Below are 15,428 nucleotides of genomic sequence, written 5' to 3'. Positions count from 1 at the left end.
CGGTTTGGTGGCCGCGGGATTGGGTCTCTGCTTTTTGCAGATGATGTGGTCCTGATGGCTTCATCTGACCGGGATTTTCAGCTCTCACTGGATGGGTTCGCAGCCGAGTGTGAAGCGACCAGAATGAGAATCAGCACCTCCAAGTCCGAGTCCATGGTTCTCGCCCGGAAAAGGGTGGAGTGCCATCTCCGGGTTGGGGAGGAGCCCCTGCCCCAAGTGGAGGAGTTCAAGTACCTAGGAGTCTTGTTCACGAGTGGGGGAAGAGTGGATCGTGAGATCGACAGGCGGATCGGTGCGGCGTCTTCAGTAATGCGAACGTTGTATCGATCCGTTGTGGGGAAGAAGGAGCTGAGCCGGAAGGCAAAGCTCTCAATTTACAGATCGATCTACGTTCCCATCCTCACCTATGGTCATGAGCTTTGGGTCATGACCGAAAGGATAAGATCACGGGTACAAGCGGCCGAAATGAGTTTCCTCCGCCTTGTGGCGGGGCTCTCCCTTAGAGATAGGGTGAGAAGCTCTGCCATCCGGGAGGCACTCAAAGTAAAGGCGCTGCTCCTCCACATCGAGAGGAGCCAGATGAGGTGGCTCGGGCATCTGGTCAGGATGCCACCCGAACGCCTCCCTAGGGAGGTTGTTTAGGGCACGTCCAGCCGGTAGGAGGCCACGGGGAAGACCCAGGACACGTTGGGAAGACTATGTCTCCCGGCTGGCCTGGGAACGCCTCGGGATCCCCCGGGAAGAGCTAGACGAAGTAGCTGGTGAGAGGGAAGTCTGGGCTTCCCTGCTTAGGCTGCTGCCCCCGCGACCCGACCTTGGATAAGCGGAAGATGATGGATGGATGGATGGATGGAGGTCTGTAATTTTCATCATAGGTACACTTCAACTGTGAGAGACAGAATGTGAAAAAAAAATCCTGGAATTCACATTTTAGGAATTTTAAAGAATTTATTTGTAAATTATGGTGGAAAATAAGTATTTGGTCAACCATTCACAGCTCTCAATGATGGAAGGAGTTTTTGGCACAAAATCTCACGATACATGGCCCCATTCATTCTTTCCTTAATACGGATCAATCGTCCTGTTCCCTTAGCAGAAAAATAGCCCCAAAGCATGATGTTTCCACCCCCATGCTTCACAATAGGTACGGTGTTCCTGGGATGCCACTCAGTATTCTTCTTCCTCCAAACACGACGAGTTGAGTTTATACCAAAAAGTTCTATTTTGGTTTCATCTGACCACATGACATTCTCCCAATCCTCTGCTGTATCATCCATGTATCCATTTTGGTATAAACTCAACTTGTTGTGTTTGGAGGAAGAAGAACACTGAGTTGCATCTCAAGAACACCACACCTACTGTGAAGCATGGGGGTGAAAACATCATGCTTTGGGGCTGTTTTTCTGCTAAGGGGACAGGACGATTGATCCGTGTTAAGGAAAGAATGAATGGGGCCATGTATCGTGAGATTTTGAGCCAAAACCTCCTTCCATCAGTGAGAGCTTTGAAAGGTTGACCAAATACTTATTTTCCACCATAATTTACAAATAAATTATTTTAAAATTCCTACAATGTGAATTCCTGGATTTTTTTTCACATCCTGTCTCTCACAGTTGAAGTGTACCCATGATGAAAATTGCAGACCTCTGTCATTATTTTAAGTGGGAGAACTTGCACAATCGGTGGCTGACTAAATACATTTTTGCCCCACTGTATGTATGTATGTGTGAGTGTCTTGACTTCATCTTGCTGTGGGTTCAAACAGAAGCGAGTCAGAGTAAAAATCTATACTGTTGCATTTAGTTTATATTAAACGTTTGCCACAGTTAATACGTCTTTTGACATTGCATAAAATTTTATAATTGTAATAATTATCATTAAATAAGAATATATTTTTTGTCAAATTTCAAAAACATGTGCACGTATTTCCCCACATAACTTTGTTGCCACCATTTAGTGCACATAGAAATCAAACAAGACACATATGTGCACATATTTGCATGGGTTACCTTAGCATTGTGAATGTCTGCATGTGGTAGCCAAAAACACTTACAATCATTGAGTGAAGCCCATTAAAATGAAAACCTTATGCAGTCCTGCAGTGTCAAAGGCCTTTTAATTCCAACACTAAACTCGGCTAATTATTACACATTGTATTGTAGAAACAGCATAAAACGGAGGTAAAACGTCACAGTATCTCAATGAACGCACTTATTATATATATTTTTTGGCAGTTTATGACATATTCAAATGAAACTAGTCTGAGCGCGGTAATCTGATGCAGCGTTACAGTTTTGAAAAGACACAACCGGCTCATTTGTAGCTCATCCGGCAATAAATAGCAACATTTAAGCCCTGGAAATGAGCGCTAATGTCTCCTGGAGTGGCTGTCTTATAAATCAGCTTCATAGAAAGAAGGAACGGAATAGAGCAGAGAGCAGCGGCAGTCAATGGAGAGAGTGTGTGCGCGTGCGTGCGTGTGTGTCTGTGCGTGTGTGTGTGTGTGTGTGTGTGTGTGTGTGTGTGTGTGTGTGTGTGTGTGTGTGTGTGTGTGTGTGTGTGTGCGTGTGTGTGTGTGTGTGTGTGTGTGTGCGTGTGTCGCTTATCAGACAGATTTTGTGTCACTGTGCTTCAGCTTTGATGTTCTTAACGTGTGTGTGTGTGTGTGCGTGTTTGCGTGTGCGTGCATGTGTGAGCGTGTGTGTGCGCGTGCGTGTGTGTGTGTCTGCACACTTGCATTCACGAGCACGCCGACACACTACAAATGATTGTTTTTAAGAATTCAAGCCAGGGAGCTCCGCCGGGCGCCGTGCCATCTGGCTAGTGTCCAGAGAGTGAAGTGTGGAGCTCGCACAAAGAGGAGAGACCTGGCCGACACACACAAACACACACACGCACACACATCCTCGCCGATGAAACGCTCCTGCACAGCAGAAATGCACCTTTGTATGACACATTTTCTGACTCACACACATTTGTCTGCACACTCTCCCTCTTCCACACCTGTCCTTGTTTCATGGCTCCTTCTTTACTTTCTTTGCCGCCGTCCTCTCATCTTTTCCATCTCAAAGCTCTCTGCTTCCCTTTTACTCCCCCCTTCATCTTCCATCCCACCTCTTCCAAACAACGCACACACACCTCTCTGTGCGCCTTATGGCAGCAACATCCCATTACGGGCTTTTCATAGTGACAGGCCCTCTTCTTTTGGCGTCTCTTTTACTTGCACCCTTTCTTTGTCATGTATTCAATCTCTAACCCTTCGTCCTTTTGGTCTCCCTCCTGTTTTTTTTCCGTCCTCTGCTGTCTTTGTTCCTCTCTTCTACTTCGCACCCTCCTGAATTTTATCATTTGTCATTACTCGGGAAACTGGCATTAGATGGCTGATAGAGCCTTTTGGCTAATTGTTGCCATTTAGATTCAGTGGTTGTTAACCATTCAGAGTAATCACACACACACACACACACACACACACACACACACACACGCGCACGCACACACACACACACACACACACACACACACACACACACACACACACACACACACACAGTGGAGTTGCATTTACATAGCCGCATCAACATGCAGGCGCTTTGAGTGCCCCCCCTCTACATTCATGCTGGTGGTTCTGCAGTTTGGAATGCGTAGGATGAGTTTTTATGGAGTGCTGTTTACTTTGGCCACCACCATTAAACTTTTAACGGCTGCCAATTAACGGGCCAGCAAGGACACTCTGTGGGGCATGAAACCAGCTGCTGGAGAACACAGCACGCACACAAACACCTTTCAAGCCTTTTGGTCCCCCCTAAAGTGGAGATGGGTGCCCTCCTGTATGTTGCCTTGCTTTGATTTTGCTGCAGATAATACCCCCCTTCTTAACGGCCACACAGTCAAACTCCATTCTACACCTAATCAGCACTAGGTTTGTAACGATTAACCATTTTGTTAGTACTATCTGTGATTAAAAATGTTGCAGTTATAAAGTCTCCACTACATTGTCCGTTTCAGTCTTTTTCAATCACTATGAACGGACATTACCGGCTGGTTATTTTCGACAGACCTTCACGGAACAAACACAAAGTTACACCAGCAGTGCACACGTTTATACGTACCTATCGAGAGACTATTGTTGTCCCGATACCAATACTAAAATTATTTTGATATTCTTCGGTACTTTTCTAAATAAAGGGGACCACAAAAAATTGCATTGGTTTATTTAAACAAAAAATCTTAGGGTACATTAAACATATGTTTCCTTTTGCAAGTTTGTCCTTAAATAAAATGTTGAACATACGAGACAACTGGTCTTTTATTAGTAAGTAAGTAAACAAAGGCTCCTAATTTAGCTGCTAACGTATGCAGTATCATTTTCCATTGTATCATTTTGTCAAAATTATTTAGAACAAGTGGTAGAAAATGAATTATTAAACTACTTGTTCATTTACTGTTAATATCTGCTTACTTTCTCCTTTAACATGTTCTAGCTACACTTCTGTTAAAATGTAATAATCATGTATTCTTCTGTTGTTTGCTACTTTACATTAGTTTTGGATGACACCACAAATTTGGGTATCAATCCGATACCAAGTAGTGACAGGATCATATATTGGTCATATTCAAAGTCCTCATGTGTGCAGGGCCATATTTCATAAGTTTATAAATATAGTGTAAATTTAAAAAAAATGAAAGATGTTGTGATGCCAAAAATGATCGACATAATCATAGTAGTATCGACAAGATACACTACTGTACTTGGTATCATTACAGTGGATGTCAGGTGTAGATCCACCAATGGCATTTGTTTACATTTTGATGCCGATGAGCTACGGTGTGTAGTGAAGCATGTTTAGCTATTCCTCATCCTGCAGGGATGATACCTGTAAGAAACTTACTTTATTTGTTGCCATGGAGGCGAGGATTAGTGATTTAGAAGTAGCTAAAACACTGCAGACTCGGGCTGGACTTTAGCCGCTAACTAGCTAGCCATGTCTTAAAGCACCTCTTCCTGAGGGTGTTTCAGTGTTATAGCTTCACCTTTATCGTGAGTTTATAAATTTATCCGTTCTTCCTTTTCTGTCTACACACTGTGTCTGCTTGCAAGTACTCCGTAATTGTGCGCTGCCGAACATGCTCCTCTGCTCGTAAACCAGTAATGACACGGGCGGGGGTGGCGGACCGGTATTTTTCAGATGTGGTTTAGTACCGAATATGATTCATTCGTATCGAGGTACTATACTAATACCGGTATACTGTACAACACTACGAGAAAAAAAATGGCAGCAGGACAAAGCAGGAAACTTTTACCACCAAAAAAAAAGCTGAAATCAGCAGTGTGAGTACATTTTGGGTGCTTAAAAAATTAGCAGAGTCAGTGAAGACTATGGCTCACCCATTTGCGAAACCTACCAAATAAACGGTTATGCCTGAACGATCTATACGTCCAATATGGTGCAGCTTTACATGTGAAAGTAGAGGTAAGACAATTATATTTGTGGCAAGTTATTTAATGAATAATTTAGTTGAGTATAAAGATGTCACTTACATTTAGTAGTTTAGCATTGAGTCAGTTTAGTGTGAGCATGGTGGTACAAGGATTAGTGCATGTGCCTCACAATAAAAGGGTCCTGAGTGAAATCCGGGGCTCGGGACCTTTCTTTGTGGAGTTCGCATGTTCTCCCCATGACTGCGTGGGCTCCCTCTGGGTACTCCAGCTTCCTCCCACCTCCAAAGACATGCAACTGGGGATAGGTTGATTGACAACACTAGTGTCCGGAGTGTGTGAATGTGAGTGTGAATGTTATCCTTCTATCTGTGTTGGCCCTGTGATGAGGTGGCGACTTGTCCAGGGTGTACACCACCTTCCGCCCGAATGCAGCTGAGTTAGTCTCCAGCACCCCTCGCACCCTTGAAAAGGACAAGTGGTACAAAATAAATGGATGGAGTTTAGTGTAAACAAGCAGCAACAGGTACTCCTGTCAAGGGCTTCATTCAGTGACCGTTTAACATTAGATTGCTTTTCCTGTCTGTGTTGAATAAACTATAGGCATTGTAAGTTAATACAGATAGTGTAAAACACTAATATAAAATCAGAATAAAATATCTGAGGAATGTCTGTGATTTTATAAAAGTTTTGTTCTGAAATCTATCAATGCATGATAATCGTAAAACCGTGATTATTACTCAGACTATAATTGTAGAGTCAAATTCTAGAATGGTTGTGTCCGTAGTCAGCACCACGACCAAAAACAATTCCATTCCACAAAGCAGTTTAATGTCCTTGATGTGAGGGAACAGAGTGGAACGACCATTTTACCTCCCAGTGACCTCTGCGTGTGTGCATGTGCGTGCGTGCGTGTGTGTGTCTGTGTGTGAGTGTGTGTGTGTGTGTGTGTGTGTGTGTGTGTGTGTGTGTGCGTGCGTGCGTGCGTGCATGTGTGAGGGGGCTGTGATGGTTCATACTATTTGTCTTGGTTTTAAGGGGGAAACATGTTTAGGAGAGCAAATTCCTTCTGGTTAAATGCTGCAAACACTTGGCAGTAGCTGACTGCTGTGGTTTTTGTCACCACTTTGTCCACTGTAAATAATGTCAAGTCATGTGGCATGTTTGTGCAAAAGGGAATTGAGCAGTGTTTTGTTTTGTTTTGTTTTTTTCAATTTGGCAATTTCATGATAGATTGTAGAAAGTTTGTTTAGAGAGCTGCTGAATATCAATGTTCTCCCCTCCCTCTGACAGGGTACCCCAACTATTCAGGAAGTCTCACCTCCCCTTTTCTTCCCATGAGTCCCTTGGATCACCACAGCAGCAGCCTGTATGGACAGCACCGGTTCTACGAAACTCAAAAAGGTACGTTTTGGTGATGCAGCCTTACTTGCGTGACAACTAGAGCAATCCAAGCCAACTGTAAAAAATGACCAGGATTTCACAGCATTTAACAGTTATTTTTCCCCACAGTAAAATATTGTAATCATAATTACGATATGCTTATATTTCACATAAATTAACTGTTATTTTACAGCAAAATATTGTAATCAAAATGTACTGGAACATGACAACAAATGACTGTAAAAAATTATGATACCCTTATATTTCACAGCGATTAACGCTCAGTATACAGTAAAATGCTCTAATCATAGTCCTTTGTGAAATCACAACAAATTATTGTAAACTATTGTAAATTCTTAAAGGAGTCCTATTGTGCAAAACTTACTTTTATTACCGGTTGGTACCTTTTTTTGTGTATTTGGGATCCTCATAAGTTCTGAATGTTTTAACTCAAATTATGCAGGCAAGGGAGAGATATTTAAAAAACAATATTGCATTCTTGCAAACTTGCTCTAAACAAACCAAAGAATTTGAGACTTCAGTGGCGTATTTTGCCTTACTTACGCCAGCGGCTATCTCCGTATGTGGTAGATGTTTACGTGAAGATCTTTGCAAGAGTTTCGCCATTTTTACTTATGTTGTAGCCAATAAGTTTACACGGCAGGTCAAAGTGGCCAAAAAACAAAAAAAATTCGAAATCAGTTTTTTACTGCATGTAAAATGTAATCTTTATCAGACTCCAGTGTAAACGCGCACAGGCCCCTGATATATGAAGATATATTATATAAGTTGATTAGCGATTGTTGAAGGACTACAAATGACATGTACAAACCCCGTTTCCATGAGTTGGGAAATTGTGTTAGATGTAAATATAAACGGAATACAATGTTTTGCAAATCATTTTCAACCCATATTCAGTTGAATATGCTACAAAGACAACATATTTGATGTTAAAACTGATAAACATTTTTTTTTTTTGCAAATAATAATTAACTTTAGAATTTGATGCTAGCAACACGTGACAAAAAAGTTGGGAAAGGTGGCAATAAATACTGATAAAGTTGAGGAATGCTCATCAAACCCCTATATGGAACATCCCACAGGTGTGCAGGCTAATTGGGAACAGGTGGGTGCCATGATTGGATATAAAAACAGCTTCCATGAAATGCTAAGTAATTCACAAACAAGGATGGGGCGAGGGTCACCAATTTGTAAGCAAATTGTCGAAAAGTTTTAGAACAACATTTCTCAACAAGCTATTGCAAGGAATTTAGGGATTTTACCATCTACGGTCCGTAAAATTATCAAAAGGTTCTGAGAATCTAGGGAAATCGCTGCACGTAAGCGATGATATTACGGACCTTTGATCCCTCAGGTGGTACTGCATCAAAAACCGACATCAGTGTGTAAAGAATATCACCACATGGGCTCAGGAACACTTCAGAATACCACCGTCAGTAACTACAGTTGGTCGCTACATCTGTAAATGCAAGTTAAAACTCTACTATGCAAAGCAAATGCTATTTATCATTAACACCAAGGAACGCCGGCGGCTTCGCTGGGCCCAAGCTCATCTCAGATGGACTGATGCAAAGTGGAAAAGTGTTCTGTGGTCTGACGAGTCCACATTTCAAATTTAATTTGGAAACTGTGGACGTGGTGTCCTCCAGAACAAAGAGGAATATAACCATCCGGATTGTTATAGGCGCAAAGTTCAAAAGCCAGCATTCGTGACGGTATGGGGGTGTATTAGGCAAGTTACCCAAGGCATGGGTAATTTACACATCTGTGAAGGCACCATTAATGCTGAATGGTCCATACAGGTTTTGGAGCAACATATGTTGTCATCCAAGCAACGTTATCATGGACGTCCCTGCTTATCTCAGCAAAACAATGCCAAGCCACGTGTTATAACAGCGTGGCTTCGTAGTAAAAGAGTGCAGGTACTTTCCTGGCCCGCCTGCAGTCCAGACATGTCTCCCATCGAAAATGTGTGGCGCATTATGAAACGTAAAATACGACAACAAGACCCCGGACTATTGAACAACTTAAGCTGTACATCAAGCAAAAATGGTAAAGAATTCCACTTTCAAAGCTTCAACAATTAGTTTCCTCAGTTCCCAAACGTTTATTGAGTTTTGTTAAAAGAAAATGTGATGTAACACAGTGGTGAACATGCCCTTTCCCAATTACTTTGGCATGTGTTGCAGCCATGAAATTCTAAGTTAATTATTATTTGCAAAAACATCAAATATCTTGTCTCTGTAGTGCATTCAATTGAATATGGGTTGAAAAGGATTTGCAAATCATTGTATTTCGTTTATATTTACATCTAACACAATTTCCCAACTCATATGGAAACGGGGTTTGTACGTTGTGACGTACTTGCTTACATGTAACGTACATTGCGTAAGTTGTTCACATAAGTGAGTTGAAAAATAAAGTCAAGTAGATCCACGCTGATGTCTGTTTCCTCGATTTACCAGCTATAAAAACATTAGAACACTCTCAAATATATGACACTCTATATATATTCATGCATACATTGTATTTCTTTAGTTTATTTTTGTGTAGACACACATTTTTAGGGTGTGGCGACATTTATTTTGCAAAGTAGTAGCGACTTCCTTGATCATGTACGGAATCAGGTGAGCTTCCTTTGTTTTCACTTTATCAAACTGCGCATTTAAGTGACACAGGGGCCTCATTCAGGTCACTTAGGGGTATGCGCATTCATACTGGAGTCTGCAAGATCGCACTTTATTTACAGTGTAAACAGTCAGTTGGAAAAAATCGGATAAAAAAAAGTCAGATTTGGGCCACCTTGGCTTGCGGTGTCAATGTAGTCTTAGATTTGCAAAACATTTTTGATCTGGATCGAATATGCAAAAAATTGGATTTGGTGTGCACTGTGCAGTGTAAACGCCTGTGTCACTTCTTTTTCTCTATCCAGTTGTTGTGGGGCTGATTGGCTCTTTCATGCACATGCACGCTAAAATCCTCCGCTGTTGCCGTTCTAATAAAAAGTAGCGTATAGGTTTAACTTATATCTATCTGTCAGTAGACTCGATATTGCCCAGGTGGACTAGCAGTCGAATGGGGCTCGGCGTGGAGGAGGACACTGGCATGTAACGACTGCACATTCTCAAAAGACAGAAAGTGCCTTGAAGATGGTCTGTAAGATAAAATGTATTTATTTATTTTATTTATTTATTTGAATTAGGACAATGCATATTCATTAACATAGAGCATCAATGTAAATATTCCGGAGTTAGCACAATAGCTAGTTTTCATCCGTTGTTCTAAGACAGGTTAGTACAGTAAACATTCCACAGGTCATGATACAAAAGAATACACAAGACATTACATGCATACTATAAGTACAGACCATGGACAAAAAAATAAAACAAATAACAAAGAGAACAAGGGAATAAGGTAATTGTGCGTGCATATTTGATTAGTTTTCAACCAGCGTTTCAGTAAAGTTTTAAATGTTAAATAGGTGTCACAGTTTCTGACATGGGCTGGCAGCCTGTTCCAAGAATGTATGCTTCTGATAGACCCAACCATTTGGCGAAATTTAGTCCAGCGCCTTTGTACGTTGCAGTCCCCTCTTGTCACTGCTCTGGTGTTTACTTGACTACAATTTTTTTTAATTAATAAAATCTATCAACAGAGGTGGAGCAACTTTATTTAGAACTCTAAAGATGAGGCAAACATCCATGATGAGCATCTGATAATTATCTAAATCCCAAATATTATACTTACTTAAAATGTTACAATAATGATACATTAGCGGCTTTTTGTCTATAATTTTTGGTTTTCTCTTGATAAGAGACTTTAGTGGCTTCAGAATGACTTTCGTTGTTTTAGGATATTCTCTGAGGTATATGCGAAAGTTTGACCAAAGCACCAATCCATGTTATGTATACCACAAAAATTTGTTTTAAACATAGAAAAAAACCCTCATATTATGACCCCTTTAGTTCACAATAAAATGAGAATTGTAAAGTTACAGCTTATAGTTGTAACTTTATTGAAAATAACTGTAAAATCACAGCTCTGCAGTTACAGTAAATTGCTGTAAATGTTGCTGTGAAAGTAATGCAAATACAGTGAAAACGTTTTACAGTGAAGTCTTTTCTTCTCCTATAGATCACTTCTACCTGAGAGGCCTTCCCACTCAGCCCCCTCTACTTTCCACCAATCACAACCTCCCCCCACTCGCCAGGACCGCTCCCGGCCACCCGCTCGGCTCCTGCAGCCGAGAGACAGACACCAAAAGCAACAGGGACGTAGCCGAGAAAGGGCTTTCGTCCCTGTCAAAGGAAAAGGAAAGATCCAGCAGCAAGGAGCGCAACCAGGATAGTAAAGACAAATTCCAGCTTCACCATCACCATCCTCATCAGACGAGCCGCGCCGCCACGCCATCCAGCTTCCATCATAAAGCGTTCCCACATCCTCCCCATGCGCTCCTGCCTCACCTCACGCCCCAAAGCAGAGAGGAGGATCCGAGACACAAGGACAGTGAGAGCCAAGGAATGAAACATATGAGTGCCTGTAAACTGTCCAGCAGTTCTGGTGCAGAGACTGGCTCCAATGTGAAGGGGGGCACATTAAGCAGCTGTAGTGGAGCGGGTCGAACTCCTTCTGGAAGCAGCAGGCGCTGCTACAAAGAACCCACAAACGGGGAGATGAGGATCAGTGACTCTTCAACCGCCTCCTCGGAATGTATAAGAAGAGGTGCCATCTTGGCACCTCCTCACTCTGTGGCCTCCTACTCCATGCCTCCCCCTCCTGCTCCAGCACCGCCCCCTCACACCCTGCACATGGGCTCGGCGGTGGTAGGTGGCTGGCTTAACCCGCATCACCATCTACATCCGGAGTTTTACTGCCCCCCAGCTCCTATTAGCATTGTACCCTCCAAAGAGCAGGCTTCTGGGGGGTCGAGCAGGGAGGCACAAGTCATAGGCACAACCTATGTTCCCTCAGTGGGGCCTTTGGGGGATCTGGCATCCCCTGATTGTCGTGGCGCAGGAGGCGGTGGCAAAAAGGAAGACAAGAATGGAGATGGATCTTATGAAAATCCCTCTCATCACCTCAGTCGCCTTAGTAGTTGCCAGAAGAAAGACAAATCCCAGACACATTTGCAGCAGCTGGGATACGGCAAGGCTGACAAACCTCCTGACTGGAGCCAACAAACACAGCACTTCCCAAAAGCCAATCCCAACTTGAGCTCTCAGCCTGAGTTGCGGTCGTGCAGCCTGGAAACATCTTCATCCCTCAGAGATGTGGAGTTTGTGGAGGATTTTTATAGGCCCTCACTTCTACCAGATGCCCCACACCTTGTGACAGGGCAGTCCATTACCAAGAACAGCTGTGCGCCTTTTCGAGACTCCTCTCTATCAGGTTCTCATTCTGATGGAAGTTCAGGGTCAACAGTTCAGCGGGAGGGACAAAAGGTTGCAAGGATACGACATCAGCAGCACAGCAGCCATGGTACAGAAGATAAGGGCAGGAATGGAGGTCAGGCGTTAACATCTTGGGGTGCACGAGGAGGTGCCATGGGGGACCACAGGAAAGACTCCTATCATGCATCAGCTCGCAATAGTGAAATAAAAGGTTTCAGTAGCACAGCTCCAGACAACCAGTCTACTCGTCTACCCTATCCCTCACCACACACCACAGAAGGAGAGGGCAGTGCCATGAAAAACTTAATGAACTACAGCTCCCAGCAGCCTTTGCTGCTGCCCCAAAGGAGCCCCTTTGGAGGTCTGGGCTGCCTCAAGCAGGGCGGCGAGCGATCAGAGAAGGGGGAAAGAGGAGGAGGCAAAAACAACAGCACCCTACAAGACCTACCTAAACAGTCCCTCCCTCCTCGCCGAGGCTCCTCCAACGAGGGAGAGAAGGGTGACAGAGGCGGGAGGGAGGCCGGGGAGGCAGGAGAGGGGGAAGTACGCCAGCCTCCGGTGGGTATCGCCGTTGCGGTCGCCAGGCCCCCCCATCGCTCTCCAGACAACACCCCTGGACACAGCAGACAGGGCAGAGTGCTGCCCAGCATGAAAGGTCAGACATAGTCTGTTTGCTGCATTGGAAGTCAATTAATGCTATTTTAGGGCTTTGGGCTACGTTACAGGAAATATGAGTGCTTTGTGTAGAGTAGCCTTCATTTCTTGGTCTGTTTGATGTTAATTGGGAACTCTACAGGCCAGCCAATTATTACATTGCAGACATTTTTTTCAAGCACACCAAACCCGAGATCTGGATTTGCAATTTTGCACTTTGAAATAGATAAAGAAAATATTTTATTGCATTTACAATTTTTTCTAACAAGCATTAGGGTTCAATCAAGCTGCATCAGAAGATTAGCTTGGTTTGAAAAAAAATGTTGTGTCATTTCATTCCCATTGCAGCGCTAGTTGTGAAATAGTACACACTTCTGCATTTCCTGCAGATGCGGCAACAGGGAATTTATTGTATAACCATTCTGATTGCTAGCAACATCCAGCATTTGGAGATGTCCATTGCCCAGACGAATGGGATGCTTGCATCCAGAAGGTCATTCGGTGCCAAAACTCAGCCAAATCATTCGAATAAGGGGAAAAAAGGCTCAAAAATTCTCTCTGCAACAATCAAAAGACTGCAATGTATCAAGCTCCGCACCTAGCACCAGTATTTCCGTGTAAAGCAACAGAAAACAAAAGAAATATAGACATGTTATGGATATGATGTGTTACTAATTAAATGCAGTTTTTTTCTCACCATACCTTATGTTGGGAACATAAACCTATTTGCCTTTGATAGAACATAGAAGTTGATTTGGCATTTGAAAAATAGATTTTCTTTGTTTGTCTCAAGCTGCTGCGCCTACCACATTATATTGTATTATTTAAATATGTTCACTGTTAAATTAATAAAAAAACTGTTTGTTTTTAAACATATTTAGAACCCTCTAAACATGAAATAACACCCTTTAGTCACCTTTATACTTGTTTTACCCAAAATAGTTGCATTGAGTGTGTTCTACTGTAGATTACTGTACTGGATTTACTGGTAGCCCTGAGAATTACTTAAACTTCATTGCTATGGCCATCTCCCGGGCCCTACTACACAGCCCCAACGTGGAAATACTTTGTCACATCCAGGGGAATTCCTGTAAGTTAGACCTGTGCTTCCTTATGTGAAACCACTGGTGTGTGTTGTTTTGCAAGAACCACAGCTAAGATTGTTAGCAATCTGTATCAACACATAGTTGTCTTATCGACGTAGAAAATGAAGCGCTTCGAAAGAGTTCCTCTCCACTTTGTCCGTACAGCTGTTGATCGCTCAGTTAGTCTGAAGTACCATGCTGTAAGTCTGATGCTACTTCCAGCTGTTTTCATTCGACATAGCTGGTTGGAGGGGCTCACCAATGTGGAGATGAGGCAGTTGTTATGCCAAAAGGTGATCAGCGGTGAAGAACACCTGGATTAATTATGTGTTATTTTCATAGTTGAGTTCACCATTACCCCAAAAATGGAAGTTATACTTGGAGAGTATGTATCGATTACTACAACATAATTCGAAAGTTAAAGTAAAGTTAAAGTACCACTGATAGTCACACACACTAAGTGAAATTAACCTCTGCATTTGACCCATCCCCTTGTTCCACCCCCTGGGAGGTGAGGGGAGCAGTGAGCAGCAGCGGTGGCTGTGCTCGAGAATCATATTGGTGGTTTAACCCCCAATTCCAACCCTTGATGCTGAGTGCCAAGCAGGGAGGTAATGGGTCGCATTCTTATAGTCTTTGGTATGACTCTGCCGGGGTTTCAACTCACGACCTATCGATCTCAGGGCGACACTCTAACCACAAGTGAAGTGAAGTGACTTATACTTATACAGCGCTTTTTTCTAGTGACTCAAAGCACTTTTACATAGTGAAACCCAATATCTAAGTTACATTTAAACCAGTGTGTGTGGCACCGGGAGCAGGTGGCTGTAGCAGGCTGTAATACATATAATACAATAAAGACAACTTAATTCAGGCTATAAACATGTAGAATAATGCATTTAAAAAAAAATTCAAAGCACGATGTAAACCCGTCGTTTGCACAATTTTGTTTATACATATGTTTGTGTCCCAGGAGTGTCACGTCCTATGTATCCACTTGGCCGGGGGGCAGAGGAGAGGAAGAAGATGGCGGAGGATCAGATCAGTCTTCATCATCTGGACAGAGACAGAGAGCTTATCATTAGGTACTTTTCAATTCACCAACACCAAAGCATGAATGAACACTTCTAGATATACATGTTTTCCCCCCTTTCAACAGATAAATTACAGTTCTTTTATTATATGTCTTTTGGTCTCAGGTTCTCTGTCTCTTCACACCCTCCTCTCTCACTCCATTTACTCCACTCAGCCTTTGATGTAGTATTTCCGTACCACCCGACACACACACACACACACACACACACACACACACACACACACACACACACACACACACACACACACACACACACACACTCCATCTTCTTCATCAGTCTTTTTCTCTCAGATGAGCTGCAATGCATTAATGTTATGGACACTAATACAAATGTCTCTGAAGTATCAGACTCTTATTATGTA

General features: G+C 42.8%; 1 protein-coding gene across 4 annotated transcripts in view; it reads left to right on the top strand.

Annotated features, from left to right (window-relative positions):
- Positions 1-15,428, top strand: part of bahcc1b (BAH domain and coiled-coil containing 1b) — a 143,797-nt gene that overhangs the window by 77,058 nt on the left and 51,311 nt on the right. For all 4 annotated transcript variants that reach the window (XM_061909108.1, XM_061909106.1, XM_061909109.1 and 1 more), the window contains exons 4-6: positions 6,731-6,841; positions 10,976-12,886; positions 14,944-15,055. In XM_061909108.1, coding sequence (XP_061765092.1) covers positions 6,731-6,841; positions 10,976-12,886; positions 14,944-15,055 — 2,134 coding nt within the window. The remainder of the gene's footprint in view (positions 1-6,730; positions 6,842-10,975; positions 12,887-14,943; positions 15,056-15,428) is intronic.

The sequence above is a fragment of the Nerophis ophidion genome, linkage group LG08 (genome assembly GCF_033978795.1).
Source record: "Nerophis ophidion isolate RoL-2023_Sa linkage group LG08, RoL_Noph_v1.0, whole genome shotgun sequence".
In the NCBI taxonomy this organism is placed as follows: Eukaryota; Metazoa; Chordata; class Actinopteri; order Syngnathiformes; family Syngnathidae; genus Nerophis; species Nerophis ophidion.
This window is presented reverse-complemented; position numbering and strand designations above follow the sequence as displayed.